General features: G+C 69.9%; 3 protein-coding genes across 3 annotated transcripts; 2 read left to right on the plus strand and 1 right to left on the minus strand.

Annotated features, from left to right (window-relative positions):
• Positions 1 to 107: 107 nt before the first annotated feature.
• Positions 108 to 5254, plus strand: EMIHUDRAFT_229063 (hypothetical protein; the record flags this gene model as incomplete). The annotated part of the gene is made up of 16 exons (XM_005786335.1): positions 108 to 245; positions 498 to 614; positions 753 to 856; positions 930 to 987; positions 1196 to 1234; positions 1382 to 1615; positions 1702 to 1776; positions 1938 to 2012; positions 2093 to 2316; positions 2572 to 2763; positions 3014 to 3470; positions 3573 to 3671; positions 3955 to 4082; positions 4152 to 4200; positions 4353 to 4538; positions 4613 to 5254. The coding sequence occupies 16 exons, from the start codon at positions 108 to 110 to the stop codon at positions 5252 to 5254; spliced, it is 2817 nt and encodes a 938-aa protein (XP_005786392.1).
• Positions 5255 to 9164: 3910 nt separating this feature from the next.
• On the minus strand, positions 9165 to 10055 carry EMIHUDRAFT_229067 (hypothetical protein; the record flags this gene model as incomplete). Its single annotated transcript, XM_005786336.1, has 1 exon — positions 9165 to 10055. One exon carries the CDS (start codon positions 10053 to 10055, stop codon positions 9165 to 9167), a length of 891 nt encoding a protein of 296 aa, XP_005786393.1.
• Positions 10056 to 10756: 701 nt separating this feature from the next.
• Positions 10757 to 17806, plus strand: EMIHUDRAFT_229068 (hypothetical protein; the record flags this gene model as incomplete). Its single annotated transcript, XM_005786337.1, has 18 exons — positions 10757 to 11431; positions 11567 to 11588; positions 11722 to 12083; positions 12237 to 12389; positions 12461 to 12505; positions 12642 to 12716; positions 14041 to 14235; positions 14312 to 14407; positions 14487 to 14801; positions 14886 to 14996; positions 15308 to 15412; positions 16248 to 16397; positions 16581 to 16624; positions 16704 to 16817; positions 16857 to 17035; positions 17232 to 17314; positions 17383 to 17542; positions 17604 to 17806. 18 exons carry the CDS (start codon positions 10757 to 10759, stop codon positions 17804 to 17806), a joined length of 3087 nt encoding a protein of 1028 aa, XP_005786394.1.
• Positions 17807 to 18513: the final 707 nt, after the last annotated feature.

The raw sequence follows: 18513 nt of genomic DNA on the forward strand, positions 1-18513 counted from the left end.
CTGCCCTCGCGCTGTGGGCTGCTCTCTGCTCAGGACTCTCAGGCCGCAGTCGAGTCGAGCGGAAAGAACGCATCACCTGCGTCACACACACATCGGCCTCCTCTCCGATGCCGGCGGCGCTCGCGCCCAAGGTCAAGAACCGCAAGCCATCCGCGGGACCACAGCTCGACGCTGAAGTGGCAGAGATCCTCTCGGACGCGCTCGACCCTCGCAACAAGTCGGCCGACACCTACAACGAGGACATCGTCGAGGCGCACACCCACGCACATCGCCATACCAACACACATCGCCGTGCCGCAGCCACAGCTCGCGTGCTGCCGATTGCCGCGCCACCGCCGCCGCTGCTGCCACTGCTGCCGCTGCTGCCGCCGCCACCGCTGCTGCCGCCGCCACCACCATCGCTGCTGCGGCTGCCGCCACCGCTGCCGCCACCGCTACCTGGCACGCTGTGCAGCACGAGCACGCACGGCCACATCCGCACGCTCTCCCGCTTGCAGGCCTTCAAGCGCGTGCCCAAGGAGAACATCGAGGCTGCGGCGGCGGTCTGCCGCGACATGGGCAACGAGGCCGTCAAGAGCGAGCGGTGGGAGGAGGCGGTCGAGCACTACACGTCTGTCCTCTCCGCCTACCCGCACGACCACGAGGCGCCTCCTTCCGGCCGTCAGCCATGCAGTCGCCACCCGTGACTGGGAGGCGCCGTCCGGTCGCACACTCCGAGTAGCAGCCGCTCTTCCCCTCCGACCCGACCCCAGGTGCTCGCTAATCGGTCGCTCGCCCTCCTCTCGCTCAAGCGCGGCCCCGAGGCGCTGCAGGACGCCGCGCTCTGCGTCACCCTCAAGAAGAACTTCGCAAAAGGGTCGCGCCCTCGCACACTGCGCCCCTGCGCGAGCGGCGCGAGCGCGGGAGCAGCGCCGTGCGGCTGCGGGTAGGTACTACCGCTTCGGCTGTGCGCTCGAGGAGTGCAAGATGTACAAGGAGTGCGCGTCGGTCTTCGCAAAGGTGGTCGAGATGGAGCCGGGCAACGTCGAGGCGGGAGGGAGGCTGCTCAAGGCGAGATGATAGCCGAGATATAGCCGAGATATAGCCGAGATATAGCCGAGGCGGGAGGGAGGCTGCTCAAGGCGCGCGGCCGGTCGAGAGGGGGAGGGGGGGTGCGCTTAGACGGCGCCGATCTCAGCGGAGCGTCTCCCCACAGGCGCGCAACTTGCTCGAGATGGTGATGAACGTCGAGCGGGTGCGAGATTAGCCGAGATATAGCCGAGATATTGCTCGAGATGGTGATGAACGTCGAGCGGGTGCGCAGCTGCTGCTGCTGCAGCCTGCTGCTGCTGCAGACGCCCACGCGGGGCCTCTGTCGCCCATCCGCCCCTTCTACCGCCAGGTGAGCGACCCTCTGTGGATGCACAAGCCGGAGCCGCCGAAGAGCGAGGTGCAGAAGCGGGCGGAGGACGCGCAGGCGGAGCACGAGCGCGAGATGAGCCACTTGCGCGAGGAGATCGGCAAGGCGAGCTTCGACTACGAGTACCTGCACGCACCCATGTCCAAGTCGGACCGCTGGTACGAAGAGTCGATGATGGCCAAGGGCCTCAACATGCACCTCCTCGCGCACTCGGCCGTCCTCGCGCCGCGAGAGGAGCCGCACCGCTCGCTGCCGTCCGCCTCGGCGCGACCGCGGCTCGCAGCTCCGCCCCTCGCCCGTAGGAGCTCGCCCGGCTGATGGACGCCGCGCACGTCGACTCGTTCGCCGAGGCGATCCGCGAGCACGTGCCTCGCATGGTGCCGGCCGGACAGGCGCGCCGACACGAGATCTGCCGAGATCTGCCGAGAGCTGCCGAGAGCTGCCGAGAGATGCCGAGATCTGTGGCGGGTGCTGCTGCTTACGCCCTCCGCCACCACATCTCGGCACATCTCGGCCGCACCTCACCACCCGCTGGCAGGCGGGCGTGGTGCTGCTGCTGGGTGGGACGATGGGGCTGCTCCCCCTCCTCGCCCTCGAGGCTGGCGCCAACCAGGTGTACGTGTGCGAGGCGCCCGGCTCTGCGCAAGAGAGGGCCGAGCTGCAGCGAGATTCAGCGAGATTCGGCGAGACTAGGCGCATGGCTTCTGCGCAAAGATGGCGCACGCGTCGGTGGGGAGGCACACGCTGCTCGCCTTCGAGCGCGAGAACTGGTCGCGGCTGCCGATGACCCTCGGCCTCGCGGAGCGGACGCGGCAGGCCGGCTCCGCGGCCTTCAAGATGGGGCAGTTCGACCAGGCGGTCGCGCTGTACACGGAGGCGCTGCAGGCGTGCGCGGGGGGCGAGCCTTGGCTTGCGGGGTGCGAGATCGCGGCGAGATGAGCCGAGGCTGCTCGAGGCGTAGGCGGCGGAGAGCCTCTCCGCCGACGGCGAGCTCAGGACGGCGCTGCTCTGCAACCGCTCCGCCTGCTACCTGAGGCTCGAGACACTTCCTAGACACCTCCTAGACACCTCCCACACACCTCCTAGACACCTCCGCCTGCTACCTGAGGCTCGGCTACCTCGCCTCCGCCTGCTACCTAACCCTAACCCTAACCCTAACCCTGCTACCTGAGGCTCGGCGAGGCGGAGTCGGCGCTCGAGGACGCAAAGGCGGCGCAGCGCTGCCTGCCCGAGCAGCCAAAGCCGCGCTACCGGCAGGCGCAGGCGCTGCAGGCCCTCGGCCGAAACGGCGAGGCGCGCGACGCGCTGGCGGGCGTCATCCAGCGCTCACGGGGCGGCAAGAACGCGGACGCCGAGCGGCTGCTGTCGGAGCTCGAGGGGCTGCCCGCGCGCGGGCCCGCGCTGCCAGGCGCGAGGGCGGGCGGCGGCGGCGGGGCGGGCGGCGGCGGGGCGGGCGGCGGCGGCGCGGGCGGCGGCGGCGGCAGGCCGCCCGCGCGGGAGGACCGCGCGCAGCGGCTGACGGTGAAGGAGGTGAACGAGGCGCTCGAGTCGCGTTGCGCAAAGGCGCGCCGCACCGGCCTCTTGACGAGCCGCGGAGGCCGCCTGCTGACCTAGGCCTATGCGTCCACAGGTGCGCGCGCTGCACCGCCCCTTCGACGAGCTGCGGCTGCACCACGAGCTCGAGCACAAGCCCGACCTGCTGCTGCTGACCAACTTCGACTACACGCTGCTCGGCAGCGGCATCGTGACGGCGCTCAACAGCCTCAAGGCGGAGGAGCTGCTTCGCCCGGGCACGGCGGTGCTCCCCCCCGCCGCGCGCGTCTGGGCGATGGCGGTGCAGGTGCTCGCGGACACGGGCGTCCCGATCGACTCCTCCCCCGCCGAGAAGCTGCTCTGGTCGCCCACTCTCCGCCGCGTCTGCCTCGACGAGCCGCACGCCCGCCGCACTCTCCGGCCGCTCACCCGGCCAGCGGTGGTCTGCGGCTTCGACTTCCGCGCGACCGCGCCGCCCATCAAGCCGGACAAGTGCGCGCTCGAGCTCAGCGTCGTCGAGGACGGCCGCGCCAACGCGGTCGTCTTTTGGTTCGAGATGCCTCTCGGCGCGGGCGGCGTCGTCTCCTCGGCGCCCCTCGCCGCCCTGCCGGCCGGCGCGGCGCAGCTCGGGCTCGGGCAGGCGCTCCAGTACCTCGAGCCTGCGCCGGTGCGGGAGGGCGGCCGGCTGCTGCTGCACGCGTCGCACAGCCGCACCCGCTTCCTCTTCTCGCACGCGGAGGTCGACGGGAGGCCCGCGCCGCTGCCGCCGCCGCGGCGCCGCCTCTGTGCCGCGGCGGACGCCTCGTCCCGAGCTCGCCGTCCACTAGTCGTCGATTCGCTCCCCAGGCGCGGCCTCGTCCTCCAGTCGCAGCTCCAGCTGCTGCAGGACGCGAACCTCAACCGCACCATGGCTGCGGCGCTGCGCAAGGCCCGCCCCCCGCCGCCCCCACCCCCCCCGCCCCCACCCCACCCCCACCCCACCCCACCCCGCCGACAGCTTCACCGCGTCGGCCCGTGAGCAGGCCCTCTTCCGGCTGCCCGCCTCGAAGCCCGCCCTCGTGCTGCACGTCAACGCCGGCATCGGCACGCAGTCGGTGGTGGCGGCGCAGGCGCGGCCAGACGTCGCCGACTATGTCGTGGCGTGCGAAAAGTCAGACCACGCTGCTCGAGCTCGCCGCGCCGCGGGGCGGCGTCCCCTCACACCGGCTGGTGTGAGCAGGTCGTCCACGCTCCTCGAGGTCGCCGAGCAGATCGCGCGCAGCAACTCGGTCGGCGAGCGCATCTCCTTCCTGCAAAAGGACTGCCGCAACCTCAAGGCGCGCGCGCTGCGCCCCCGCGAGAGCGACGCTGGACCTGCTGGGGGGTGCCGTCGCGCGGTCTCGGCGCGACCTCGGAGCCCCCTCCCACCCTTCCCCCGCAGGCGCACGAGGACATGCCTCACAAGGCGGACGTGCTGCTGCTCGAGTGCCTCGACACGGCCCTCCTCTCCGAGGGGATCCTCCACTACCTTCAGCACCTGCGCGGCTCCTTCACCGCAGAGCACGCCGCCATCCTCCCCGCGGCGGCCGTCGTCAAGGGCATGCTCGTCGAGATGCGCAGTGGGGAGGTGCGCGGCGTGGAGAGGACAATGGTGCCAGCCGCGGACCCGTCCCTGACGCGTCCGCCACGTGCCCGCGACAGGTGCACGGCGTGGACATGACCATGTCGGACGCGTACCGCTGGTCCAAGGAGATGAAGCCGGTGCACCTCAAGGAGGAGGAGTACACGCAGCTCACCGAGGTGTTCGACATCTTCGTCTTCGACTTCATGTCCTCCGCCGTCGAGCAGCAGGTCGAGAACCTCGAGATCGTCATCTCGAGGGACGGGATCGTGTCGGCGCTCGTCGTCTGGTTCGACCTCATCCTCGACGAGGACATCGTCGTCTCCACCTCGCCCTTCGTCCCGCCCGAGCAGGCCCTCTCCTTCGGGCAGGGCCTCGTCTACCTGCAGCCCGCCGAGACGCGCGTCCGGCGCGGCGCAACGCTGCCGCTGCTCGCCGCGCACAACTCGCTCGAGATGATGTTCACCATCGAGGAGGACAAGCTCACGCGCAAGGGCGCCGACTGCGAGCTGCTGCCGCACACGCGCTTCGACCCGCGCTGGGAGGGCGCGCGCGTCAACCTGGACGACCAGTGGAAGAAGATCATCCAGGGGCTGGCCGCGGCGCCAAAGGACTCGGCCAGCCTGCAGGAGGGCGTCATGCGCTTTGCCGCGCAGTCGGCCGCCTTTGGCATCGACACGGGCGTGGCAGAGCGGTGCGCCCTCACCTTTCTCAGTGACTAGGGGCGAGTGGGCGGGAGGGTGTCGGGGGTCAGCAAGCGGGCGCACGTGGGTGCGATAGAGACAAGAGAGGGGAGGCGCGGTGGGGGGCCACCCCGAGACATGTACAACATGTGCGCGTGGAGAGAAAACGTCAACACCGCACCGGTAGCCTTGTGCACCCCACCCTTGGCTCAAGCTGCTGCGTTGTGTGTGGTTGCGCGCGCAAAGCATGTTATTCTTACATGAGTCATGACTAGGTAAGGTAGGGTGAAATTCTGAAAAACGTGCAGCACTTCTAGCCGACATCGACAAAAGTCACTCTCTAGCCCCGCGGCGAGCGGCCCCGCCGGAGGCGAAGAAAATTTTGCCATCTAGCGCTCTCTAACACACATTTTTGCACAAATCGACGCCTCCAAACAAGTTCAAATAAGACTGGTCTTCACTGCAGCACGCCTCGAGCGAGTAATGCGTCTGTAGGCCAATATAATAGAGCTTCTCTCGCGCGCTCCTCAGCTGGCGGTCCGCAGGGCCGCCCGGGCCGGGCGAGAAGCGCAAGCCCGCCAGCCACACCATGTGATTCACGATGATGAGCGTCTCGGCCTCGAGCAGCGTGTAGGAGCGAAGCTTGCCCTCGCACTCGCGTTGCTCGAGCCTGAGCCACTGCGCCTTGACCACGAGATAGCCCGCGGGGATGGTGTCGGTGTTGACAACCGTGTCCTCGGCCAGCGTGTACGCCTTCCCCTTGAGCACCGCCAGCCAGTAGAGCCCCTCGAGCGACTGCTCGCGCCGATCTGCGCGGCGACAGCGGCCTGGACAAGTCCGGCCAAGTCGGTTACGGGGAGGGCTACTACGAGGTCTTTGCGCGGGGGTGGTCGGGCGCCAGGCGCCCAGTCGATTGCCGCATAGTTCGTCGTAGTAGCCCTATCATAAACCTCTTATTCACACCTTGCACTTTGAAAAAAGAAATATCCGACCTTTGTCGAAGATCCGGAGGGTTTATCAGAGCATCACCCTGTAGGTAAGGTAAACTTCTCCACACACACGAGGTGGTGCGGGGCAAGGGGGGGCAACCCTCGCGTCTCCACGTCTAACGACAGGAGCCCCACGGCATTCAAAGTGCAAGGCCCGGTGCGCGTGGGTGAGCGGTGTGTGTGTGTGTGTGTGTGTGTGTGTGTGTGTGTGTGTGTGTGTGTGTGTGTGTGTGTGTGTGTCACGTCACTGCATCCTCTGCCGGTTCCTCCCGTCGCCTCTTCATGACTACTGTGTAGTACTGTTTGGTGGGACCGTCCACGAACGACCCGCACGAGCCCCGCCCGCCCTCGCGCGCGCCCTGACCCGCCCTTGTCGCGTCACGAATATGGCGTGGGGCCCTGACGATATTATCCATCCGATCTGGGACTGGCCGCCTCAAGGCTGCCGGGCGGCAGTACTCGCCTCGCAAGGCGCGCACCGGCTGCTCTGGCTGCTGCGCCGGCGGCCGCTGCGCTGGCCGCTGCTGCGCTGGCCGGCGAGCGGTACGACCGCCGGTGGCCGCTGCACCCGCGCCTTCCCTCGCGGGCGCCGTCGCGCCGCGCGCGCCCAACTCTGCTGGCACACGGCACGCGTCGTCACATAGCCGCGGAGAATAGGCGGTGCAGCGCGCGAAGCGCGCGCGATCTCGTACTTTTAAGGCTGGATCCGGCCATTCCAAGGGTACCCCCCTCCTCGACGTGACGGCCGCTCCCGGAGCCGGCCGGTGCGCGCCCGACCCACGCCCCCTCTCGCACCCCTCCGACCCCCCCTGCGCGGCGCACCCGTCCGCTGTGCGCCGGCTCGAGCGCCTATTGCCAAATCGCGACGTTTGAGCGCAGCGCAGGCATCCTCTGGGCGCCTGAGCGCGGCGGAATCTTGCCAGAATGTGGCCGCAGGAAGAGCCTCCGGCGGGCCTCCGGCGGACGCCTGGCGGCGTGGCGCTGCGCGCCGGCCTGCGGCCCAGGACCTATTTGACCGCTCGCTACCTATCGACCGCTCCGAATTCCTTGGTTGGCCCTCGCAGAAAGCGCGCCGCCCCGGCCAGTTCGTCACGCTGACGTACCCCGGGCTGGGCGGCGCGCTGCGCTCGTACACGATCGCCTCGTCGCCCGCCGAGTCGGCAGCCACCGGCGGCTTCCACCTGGCCATCAAGCGCAAGCCGGGCGGGCTGGTCTCGACGTGGCTGCACGAGCAGGCCGAGGCGAAGGCGCCCTTCGCCGTCCGCGTGCTCGGCGTTGACGGCGGGCCAATGGTGCTCGCGCCCGAGGAGCGCGCGGTGCTCATGATCAGCGCCGGGGTCGGCATCACGCCGATGCTTGCCCACCTGCGCGCCTTCCGCGATGCGTCTCCGCCGGCCGCCGGCGGCGGCGCGCCGCGGCCCCACTTAGCGTTGCTGCACTGCGACCGCTCCCTCGAGCAGGTCGTGGCGCTCGATGAGCTCCATGCGCTGCACGCGAGCGGCGTGCTCGCGTCGCTGGAGCTGGTCGAGACACGCGGCGAGCCCAACCGGCGCATAGCGCGCTCGCACCTAGCACGCGCGCTCGGCACGCGCTCGCCGACGGTGCTGCTGTGCGGCCCCGAGCAGTTTATGTACCCCATCAAGCGCACGCTCATCGACGACCTCGGCCTCGACCCGGGCCTCATCTGCTTCGACGACTTCACCTTCTGAGGCGGAGCCTCGGAAGAACATCGCCAAGCATGTGTGACAGAGAAGTGGCGGGGAAGGGGGACCGCACAGGGTTTACGTATTTACGGTCGCCTGACCTCAGAGTCCCAGAAGCTTGGAGCTTCAGGCCGCGAACGTGGCTAGGTGGACACTAAAGTGCCATCCCGTTCTGGAGCTGCACAACGGCTTGAACTCCAACCCTAACCCTAACCTTGACCCTAATCCTAACCCGAGCCCGAACCCGACCGAAGCGTCGCTCATCCTGATGTGTCGCCCTGTGCGCTAGCTGTGCTGTAAGCGGCGCTGAGATGCGTTGGGACTATACCGCGCTCAGAGGTCAAGGCAGCACACCACGCAATCGCAACCACCGACTCCACTGCAGCGAAACGCGGTGTCGCAGCCTCCGGCGTCGCAGCCGCCGCTCGGCTGGCCGGGCTCTCCCAGCCTCTCGGGCAACCTGTCGGATGACAGGACCAGGCGGGCGAGCGCCAGCTGAGCAGAGGAGAGGTTGTCGTCGCAGATCGCCACCGCCCGCGCGCGCCGATTCTTGTTCCGAACCTCCTTACCCGCAGCGACCAGGTTCCGCAGCTCGGTGTCTTCCACGAGGCGCTTCTCCTTCCAGAAGCCGTGGGTCGGCATGGCAGCGGCGCCGACAGCGGCGCCGGCCGAGGAGGCGCCACTGTACTGCTTCCGGCCGACGCTGCCTGACCACTTGCGCACGCTGTGCAGGATGCGGCTCCACTTGCGCACGCGGTTGTGCAGCAGGTCCATCTCTTGCAGCCAGTCCGGATCCCAGTCGGGATCCTTAGATGGGAAGTGGCGCGATACTGTGAGCCGCAGCTTCGCCTCTTTGATAATCCGCGCCGCCTCCGGCAGCGCGTCCTCCTGCTGTAGCGTCTGTGCCGGAGCGGACGCAGGTTGGAACGCTGTCGCGTTCACGTTGAGACCCGATCTTGAAAGCGCCGACACCGGCAAGTCTGCGGCTGCCATTCAACCTCTTTTTACGCGCCCGACCCACGCCCCCTCTCGCACCCCTCCGACCCCCCCTGCGCGGCGCACCCGTCCGCTGTGCGCCGGCTCGAGCGCCTATTGCCAAATCGCGACGTTTGAGCGCAGCGCACGCATCCTCTGGGCGCCTGAGCGCGGCGGAATCTTGCCAGAATGTGGCCGCAGGAAGAGCCTCCGGCGGGCCTCCGGCGGACGCCTGGCGGCGTGGCGCTGCGCGCCGGCCTGCGGCCCAAAGCCGAACGAGCGTCAAGTTAACTTGACGCGCCCAATCCCTTGGTTGGCCCTCGCAGCTGTGAACCGCATCGTCGGGTGCAGACCGAGAGCCGTCCGCTGCATCGGCACGCTCTTCCCCGCCGCGGCCTGCGTCGCCAGGAACTCGCGCAGCCGCAGGCGCACGACCCGAAGGTGCGCCGACAGTGCCGGCCCGTGGGGCGCTAGCATCGGCCGCCCATCGCCACGCGCAGCCTCGTCCTGCTGCTCGTCATCCTCCGCCTCGAGGGCGTCCGCCAGCGCGCTGCGCTGCACACCCCGGCGCACAGGAGGCGGCGCCGGCCGCACCTCGGCCGCCTCGGCGTCGCCCGCGGCACGGGCGCCATGCTCGCCGTCCACGCGGTCCATCGCCGCATCCCCATCCCCATCTGCGGCAGCGCCTCCTGCGCCCGTGCCGGCCTGCTCTGGGACGGCGCGCCACCGCTCGTCGTCCAGCATGTGCCACCACCGCCGATCCGAGTAGCCGTCGTACTCGACCTCGTGCACGATCCGTCCGTCCCGGTCCTCCTCCCGCGCCATTACGGTCGCAGGGTACCACCGCTCGCTGTCGCAGAAGATCTCGAGGCGCGATCCGGTGGACAGGACAGTGTGGCCGTCGAGCGCCGCCCTGGCATCCTCGCGCTTTCGCTTCCGCCGCTTCGCCTTCGTCTCCTTGCTGCGCAGCAGAGTGTAATTCGGGCCCACCTCCGCCACGCTGTCCAGCACGTGGACGGCGCTCGCCATCTCGACCGCGTCGTCCTCCGGCGGAAGCTCCGCGTCACCCGCGGCCGCTTCCCGAGCGCGCTCGTCGCGCATCCGCTCGTGGTGGGCCTGCCGACGCGCCACGCCGGCGCCCGTGTGCCTCGCCGCCGCGTCCGGCGACGGCATCAGTGCTGTCCGCCCGAGCGTGACTCGCCACTCCACGACCTCCACGACCTCCACGACCGCCGAAAAGCACGACCGCCCAAATCTCGAACACATCTCGAGTCCTCTCACATTGTACATACATACCTTCCCCCAGCGTCCCTCCCTCCTACTCACAACCTCAATATCTCGACTCTCCAACACGAAGTGCTGCGAACGGGGGTTGGCCCATTTGTTTTTCGTTTCTTTTTTTGGGCCCTGTGGGCACCCTAGCGAAAGAAAGCCTTTCCGCACGCACCACCTCAGTGCTCAGAATGATGCCGATGCATAAAGAAAGAAAAACAGAGAAACAAAATAAGTGACCCATTTCATGAGTGGCATCGAAAGTGAAGAACAGTCATAAATAAATAAATAAATAAAACGGGCACGCCAAACGAGGGGTGGGAGAAGGACAGCGGACAGGGTCCCCACCTGCACGAGCAGGATCTTGTAAGGACGATCAGGGACACAGGGGAACGGGAGCGGGGAGCGCATCGCGACACGGAGGGGGGCTGGGCAGGGTTCACCCACACGACAGGGTCCCAGGGATTCCTCTCTCGTATAGGACAGGTTGCACCCGGCGGCACGGGGGCAGGCGCGGGCCCTTAAGAACAGTCATTCTCGGACCGGACCTCCAAGTGGTTTACTTCTGTCGCCCAAACGCCGGGCGCAGCGCCACCGACAGCATGGGAAACCAGCTCGGCTCCGTCCAGCCCGACTACAACAACCTCCCAGAGCTGCAGCAGCTCGCCTTTGTCGAGCGGCTCGGCGGCGGCCGCTTCCTAAAGACGCTCAAGTATGCGATGAGCGTTGGCGGGAGCGGCGCGCCGGCGCAGCTGCTCGCCGTCAAGGTGTACTTCAAGCGCACCCCGAATGAGAAGCTGGCGCCGTACCTCGAGATGCTCACCGAGGTGCGCGCGCGCCTCTCCGCCGAGGCGGCGCCCAACGTGATGCCGTTCCGGTGGTTCCGCGAGACGACCCACGTCGCCTACCTGGCGCGCCAGTACCTGCACTCGACGCTGCTCGAGCGCGCGGCGACGCCTCCGTTCCTGAGCCACGACGAGAAGCTGTGGGTCGCCTTCCAGCTCCTCTCCGCCCTCTCGCAGTGCCACGCCGCCGGAGTCGTGCACGGAGACATCAAGGGCGAGAATGTGCTGCTCACCTCCGGCCACTGGGTGTTGCTCACCGACCTGGGCAACTTCAAGCCGGCGCTGCTGCCGGTCGACGACCCGGCGGACTTCTCCTTCTACTTTGACGGCGGAGGCACGCGCCGCTCGTGCTACCTGGCGCCGGAGCGCTTCGCCGAGGCACCGCTCGCGTCTCATCCCGCGGCCCAGGCTGGCGTGCTCTGCAGCGGGCGGGTCTGCGCTTCACACCCTTCCAGTGCTGTGAGGGTGTGAGCAGGCGGGGCTGCAGCCGGCGATGGACGTCTTCTCCGCCGGCTGCGTGCTGCTCGAGCTCCTGCTCGAGTGCGGCCCGGCCCTGCTCCTGCCAAGGCTGTGACTGAGTCGATGACGAGTTAACGATGAATAGGTGCGGCCCGGCCTTCGACCTGCCAAAGCTGCTGCGGTACCGAAAGGGCGAGAGGACGGCGCGAGAAGCACGCGCCGCCGCGAGCGGCGCCGCCTCACGCCTCGCCGGCTGTGAGCAGGCGAGGGCGCGGGCGAGCTGCGCGCGCTGCTGCAGCGCGTCTCTCCGCCGCCGCTCGCCGACACGCTCCTCCGGATGGTTGCTCTCTCGCCGGAGGAGCGGCCGACGGCGGCAGAGTGCCTCTCGAGTCTGCGCGGCTGTGTGCTGCCAGAGGCGTTCTACTCGTTCGCGCACGGCTTCTTCGGCCAGCTCCGCTTGCTTGACCACGAGAGGCAGGCCGCCGAGGTCTGCGACCAGTACGCGTCCCTCATCGCCCGCCTCGGGCCAAAGGGGACGCGGTGCGGAGAGGGCGAGGCCGGAGGAGACGACTCCGCCGAGCCGCCGCCCGCGCACGCGGACGGCGCTGCAGCCTACCTGCTTCGCGTCGAGGCGCGGCTGAGGGACGAGGCGGGCGAGCCGGCGGCCGGGGAGGGCGGCGGCGGCGGCGGCGGCGGCGGCGGCGCGGGCATTGGCGCGGCGGGTGCGGGCGCGGTGGCGGGAGCGGGGACGGGTGGCGGCGGCCACGCTCCCCTCGAGCCGGTGCTTGCTGCGGCATCGTCGCTGGTCATCGCCATCGCCCCCGCCACGGCTTGCGTGCGCAACGTGCGGTCGCCCTCGCTGCTGCTGCGGCTGCTGCGCACGCTGCTGCGGCTCGCCCTCTCGTGCGCCGACGCCGTGCGCACGCAGCGGGTGCGCGCCTTGCTCCGCCGCTCGCCCCTCCGCGGGTAGGGCCGCCCCTCCACCCGCCCCGCCCTGAGCAGGTGCTTCCCTACTTCGTCGTCTCCCTCTCGAACCCGCTGCCGTCTGTCCGCGCCGAGGCCCGCCAGACCGCGGAGCTGTCTCCTCGGCTGCACCTCGGCCGTGTCTCGGACAGACCTCGGCCGTGTCTCGGAGGCGCTCCACCTGATCGCGGAGCTCCTCGCGTCGGTCTCCACCCTCCAGCCGAGCGACACGCGCCTCATGCCCGACTATGTGCTGCCCGCCGTCTCGCGCTGCGCCACCGACCCCGAGCCGCTCGTGCGGTGCGCCCTCGCCGCGCGGCTGGGCCTGCTCGCAACCACGGCGCAGCGCACGCCTCTCCAGGGACGGCCGCGCGAGACGCCACCCTCCGTCACAGCGCCTCGCGCCCTCCCCCAGGCGCAACGCTTCCTCGAGACGGCGCAGCGATGCGCACAGTGGCGCTCTTAGCTCGTACTCACCACTCACTCACCGTCCCTGGGTCCCCGGCACCAGGCCCAGTGGATGCGCACCGTGTCGCTCTCGCGCGAGAGCGGCGCCCGCGGCACCGCCGATGGGTCCTGCCCCCGCCCGACTACGCTATGGTGGTCGAGCACTCGTCTCGTTGCCAACCACAGGCACCGCCGACGGGCTCGACGCCGCCGCCGCCACCACGCTCCGCTCCTTCGACACGGAGCTCGCGGCGCTGCACGAGCAGGCGAGACACCTGCTCCACAACCTCCCAGACACCTCCCAGACACTTCCTAGACACCTCCTCCACACCTCCCAGACCTAAACACCTCCCAGACACCTCCCAAACACCTCCTAGACACCTCCCAGACACCTCCTCCACACTTTGTAGACACCTCCCACACACCTCCTAGACACCTCCTGGACACCTCCAAGACACCTCCTAGACACCTCCTAGACACCTCCCAGACACCTCCTAGACACCTCCTGGACACCTCCTAGACACCTCCCACACACCTCCTAGACACCTCCTAGACACCTCCAAGACACCTCCCAGACACCTCCCAGACACCTCCCAGACACCTCCTCCACACTCTTTGTAGACACCTCCCACACACCTCCTAGACACCTCCTGGACACCTCCAAGACACCTCCCAGACACCTCCCAGACACCTCCCAGACACCTCCTCCACACTTTGTAGACACCTCCCAGACACCTCCTAGACACCTCCTAGACACCTCCTGGACACCTCCAAGACACCTCCTAGACACCTCCCAGACACCTCCCAGACACCTCCCAGACACCTCCCACACACCTCCCACACACCTCCTGGACACCTCCTAGACACCTCCCCCACACCTCCTAGACACCTCCTGGACACCTCCAAGACACCTCCTAGACACCTCCCAGACACCTCCCAGACACCTCCCACACACCTCCCACACACCTCCCACACACCTCCTAGACACCTCCTAGACACTTCCTAGACGAGCAGCTGAGCCACGTCCCCTTCTCGCCGCTCGCCTCGGCCTACCTCGGCCGCATCTCGGCCGCACCTCGGCCGCACCTCGGCCGCACCTCGGCCGTGCCCCGCAGGTGAGCCACGTGATCGTCGCGCTGCTGACGGACGCCGCGTCGACGCCGGCCGTCAAGCGACAGCTGCTCTTCGACACGACGCAGCTCGCCCTCTTCCTGCGCCGCCAAAACACAAACGACATGCTGCTGCCCCTCCTCATCACCCTCCTCAACGACCGCGAGCCCTCCCTGCGAGCCGCCTTCTTCGAGAGCGTCGGCGGCGTCTGCGCCTTCGTCGGCCGCGCCTCCCTCCAGGCCTTCGTCCTGCCGTGCGTGATGCAGGCCCTTTACTCTCTTCTCTTCTCCTCTCCTCTCCTCTCCTCTATTCTATAACAGTATGGTGATGCAGGCCCTCTCCGACGTCGACGAGATGGTCGTCTGCGCCGCGCTCGACTCGCTCAGCCGGCTCGCCGAGCGACGTCGCCTGGCCGCGCCCCACGGCACCGTGCCGCTCAGCGCGTCCGCGACGGGTGCCGCGTAGGCTGGCCGAGGTCGGCCTCCAGCCGCGCGCCTCGCTCCTCGAGGTGTGCGAGAAGGTCGCCCCGCTGCTCTGCCACCCGAACGCGTGGGTCCGCCACGGCGCGCTCGGATTCGTCTCGCGGCTCGAGCCGCACTTTTCGGCCGCAGAGGTGTACACCGCGGTCCGGCCGCTGCTGCGCCCTTTCCTCTCGCAGCCCCTCCTCTCGCTCTCCGCCCCGTCCCTCTCCGCCGCGCTGAGGGAGCCCGCCTCGCGACTCGGGTACGACCGCGCCCTCGCCAGCGCCGCCGAGGCCGCCGACCCGCCCGGCGGCGAGTCGCGCGAGCGGAGTGCGTCGTTCGGCGCGTACGCCGTCGGCGGCGTCGACTCGCCCCTCGGCGACGGCGCGGGCGGCGGCGCGCTGGGCGGCGGCGGCGGCCTCGCGGCGCACGACGCGGCGAGCGAGGCGATCGAGCAGCTTCTGCGCGAGGAGACGGCGGGTGCCGAGCTGGGCAGCGACCGCGAGCTCGGCGTGATTGCGGAGGCCCCGCCCGGCGACTCGACCGCCGACAGCCTCGTCGCCATGCCCGCCATCGCCGAGGAAGGGGGCGAGGCGCCGCCCGCGCCGCCGCACGCCGCCGCCACCTCCGCAGCGGCTGCCGGTGCGGCCGTACCGACCAGCGCTCCGTCCGCGCCTCTCGACCTGACGGCGCTGCCCGACTTGAGCGAGGAGGAGGCGGCGACGCTGCAGGCGACGCGCCGGCCGGGCGGCGACTCCTCGGCTGTGCACCTCGGCCATCTCTCGACGCCACCTCGGCTGCACCTCGGCGCGCGTGCCCTCTGCCGCAGGCGATGCGCGACTACATCCGCGCCGCGTCCGTCGTCAAGCTCGCAAAGGTGCGCATGTGGGAGACGGCCAACTCGGCGATGCTGCAGCTGGCCGGCGGAGGCGGGGGCGGGGAGCTGCGCGACTTCCGGAGCCTCTCGCGCCGCGTGCGCGTGCAGCGGCTCGCGGCCACGCCGCGCCCGGGGACGCGTCGACGACGGCCCGTCACACGTCCGTGATCTCTCCCGCAGGCTCGCGCCTCCTCCTTCCTCGCACGGCGACGGCGCGGCGGGCGGTGGCGCCTCCCCGCAGCCGCTCCCGCCGCCGGTGCCTCTCCTCCGCGACCACTTCCTCCACGACCACTTCCTAGACACTTCCTAGACCCTTCTAGACACTTCCTAGACACTTCCTAGGTGCCTCTCCTCCACGGCCACTTCGCCATCGGACCGGCGGGCGGCGCGGCGGCGGGCGGCGCGGCGGACGGCCGCCGCGCCGAGCCCGCACGCGCGCCCAGCCGCTGGACCAGCCGCCGACCCGCTGCGGCGCCGGCGGCGGGCAGGGAGGCGGGCGGCGGCGCGGCGGATGCGGGCTGGCCGCTCGGGTCGCGCGTACCTGGGGCGGCTCCGGGGTGGGCGCCGAAGGGCGCGCTGTTGGCGCAGGTGCGCGCGCACGCGGACGGGGTGCGCGGCCTCGCCCTCGCCGCCGACGGGCGGGGCCTCTTCACGCTCGGGCGGCGCGGCGTGGTGCGCGCGCCGCGGCGGTGCGGTGCGCGCCTCTCCCCACCGCCCCGGTGAGCGGCGCCTCCTTGCGCGCTAGGCGCTCAAGCTGTGGCCGACTGCGGCGCCGCGATGCAGCCGAGAAGTAGCCAAGATGTAGCCGACGTGTAGCCGACGTGTAGCCGACGTGTAGGCTCACACTGTGGCCGATTGTTGCCCTGGAGCGAGGCAAGGACCACACCGCCCATGGAATGCGCCGATGACATGTCCTCGACGTGCCCCACAGGCGCTGGAGCGAGAGCGGGACCACGCCGCCGCCGCGGCGAGCCACCCGCTGCCGCGGCAGGCCGAGGCGCGCGGCATGGCGGTGTGCGCGGGCGGGCGCGACGTCGCGCTCGCCACGGCCGGCGCCGAGGGCGGCGGCGAGTCGATTGCGGTCCTCACCACCGAGCGGCTCGGCGGGCGCAGCGCGACGGCGTTCCGGCACGCGCCCCCTCCCGAGGCGGGGGCCTTGCTCGCCCTCGGCACGCTGGACGGCGGAGGCGGTGGTGGAGGCGGCGGGGCCAGTGGCGGCGGAGGGGGTGGCGGAGGCGGCGGCCTCGTCGTGTACTCGTGTGAGGATGGGAGCGTGCGCGCCGTCGACCCGCGCACGGGCGGCGAGGCGTGGGTTTTGCGGCGCGGGCAGCGGGGCCGGGGCTGCTGCCGGTGGTCGCCTGCCCGACCTCTCGCAAGCTTCCTCTAGGCACGAGCAGCGGCTCGGGCTGCTGCAGTCGTGGGTGGCGGGCGGCGGAGGCGCGTGGCTCGCCGCCGGCTCCTCGACCGGGCACGCCCGCGGTGCGGGGGCGCGTGCTGCGCGGTGGGCCTGACCCTGGCCCTCCTCGGACCCTTCCCGCAGGCACGTTGCGCTGTGGGACGTGCGCTACTCGCTCCGCCTCTCGAGCTGGCGCGAGCCGGCGCGCGGTCGCATCCTCTCCATGGCGTACGCCTCGCAGCCCGCAGCACCCGCTGGCTCTGCCGCGGCGGGGCCGCTGCTCCTCCTAGGCGGCGCCTCTGGCGCACACGGCGGAGCGTCCAGTCGGCTCCTCTGACGCGGCGGCCCTTCACGGCCAGCGCGCTGTGAACATAGGCCTCACGAGCGGGTGGGTGCTCGGCGAGGCCATCCCGCGCCCCGCCCTCGTGCTGCAGCCGGCAGGGATCCCGGACGCCGCCGCCGACGCCGCCGCCGCCCCGCCGCTCGACGCATCGAGCGCGGACGCGGCCGGCCCGCCAGCGCCAACCGACGGCTCGCGCGGCGTGCGCGCGCTTCTCTCGTCGTGCGACGGCTCCTCCATGCTCACCGCTTCGACCGACATGGTGCTTCGGTCGCAGGGGCTTCGCCTCTTCGGAACCGCCCCATCGACCCTCTCGGAGCCGGCCTCTAGGCGGTCCGCTGCTGGAGGCCGCGGCTGCCGGCGGGCGGCCACAACTGCATCACCCTCGGCGGCGGCGCGGACGGCGCGGCGCAGCCGTCCGCGTCCGCGCGCGTGTTGCCCTCGGGCGCGCTCGTGCTCGCGGAGGCGGCGTCGCCTGACGGCGCGGGAGGTGTGCGCGTGGGAGCGGCGCTCCGCACGGGACAGCCACGCGAGCAATGTGGCTCCTGTAGGCGGCGGCGCGAGCGAGGCGGACGGCGGCGGAACGGCGACGCCGCTCCCCAGCTCGCACACCCCGGCGGGGGAGGCCGGCCCGCTCGGCGGTGGCAGCGGCGAGTGCCACGCGGCAATCACCGCTCTGGTCTACTGCGCGACGCAGCAGCCCGGGCTGCTGATTGCCGGATCACTCGACGGGATTGTGCACGTCTGGCGCTGAGCCCCGGTCTGGGTTATTGTTTGTGTTTTTACGAAGTCGCAAGTACACAAGTAACAGTGGTAACCGTCAATAGAATAGTTACGCAACGAAAACAGAGAGGATACTGGATAGAGAGATCACAAGAGACACACAAAACGAGAACGACTTCCCCCCCAACAAACACGCAAGAGAGAGCACACAAAGCCGTTGAGTGTTCGCCCCCCCCCCCTCCCCCGGGCTCCCTCCCGCTCCCCTCCCCGCAGAGCCCGGCCTGCCATGCAGCTCCTGCCTCCCGCTTCCCCCGCGCTCCGCTTGGCCCTCGCAGACACTCGCTCCCCCGCAGCGCGCTTGCGCTGACGCGCCTGGCATCACATTCGCGCCGGGACCGCACGCGTGGCGAATGCTGTTATTTTACGTGGGCCGAGCGGAGCGCCGCTTCGCAGGGTGCTCTTCCTCCTCCTCGTCCTCCTGCTGCTCGAGGTCGGAGTAGATGCACGCATCGTCGACGTGGCCGGCGAACAGCTGCTCGATGGGCAGGTCATCGAGAGGCACGCGAGCGAAGATCATGTCGCGCCGCTGCTCCACTCGCTCCTTGATCTTCTTCGTCTCCATAGTTGCGCGCCCCCCCTGCTCGACCTCGTCCATCATTTTTTGCTGGGAGCGTGTGCGGGGAGGAATGGTTCAGGTGCAGCCACAAGCGTAGCAGATGGGGAGGGAGGGGGGGGGTG

This window comes from Emiliania huxleyi, assembly GCF_000372725.1.
Source record: "Emiliania huxleyi CCMP1516 chromosome Unknown EMIHUscaffold_152, whole genome shotgun sequence".
Taxonomy (NCBI): domain Eukaryota; phylum Haptophyta; order Isochrysidales; family Noelaerhabdaceae; genus Emiliania; species Emiliania huxleyi.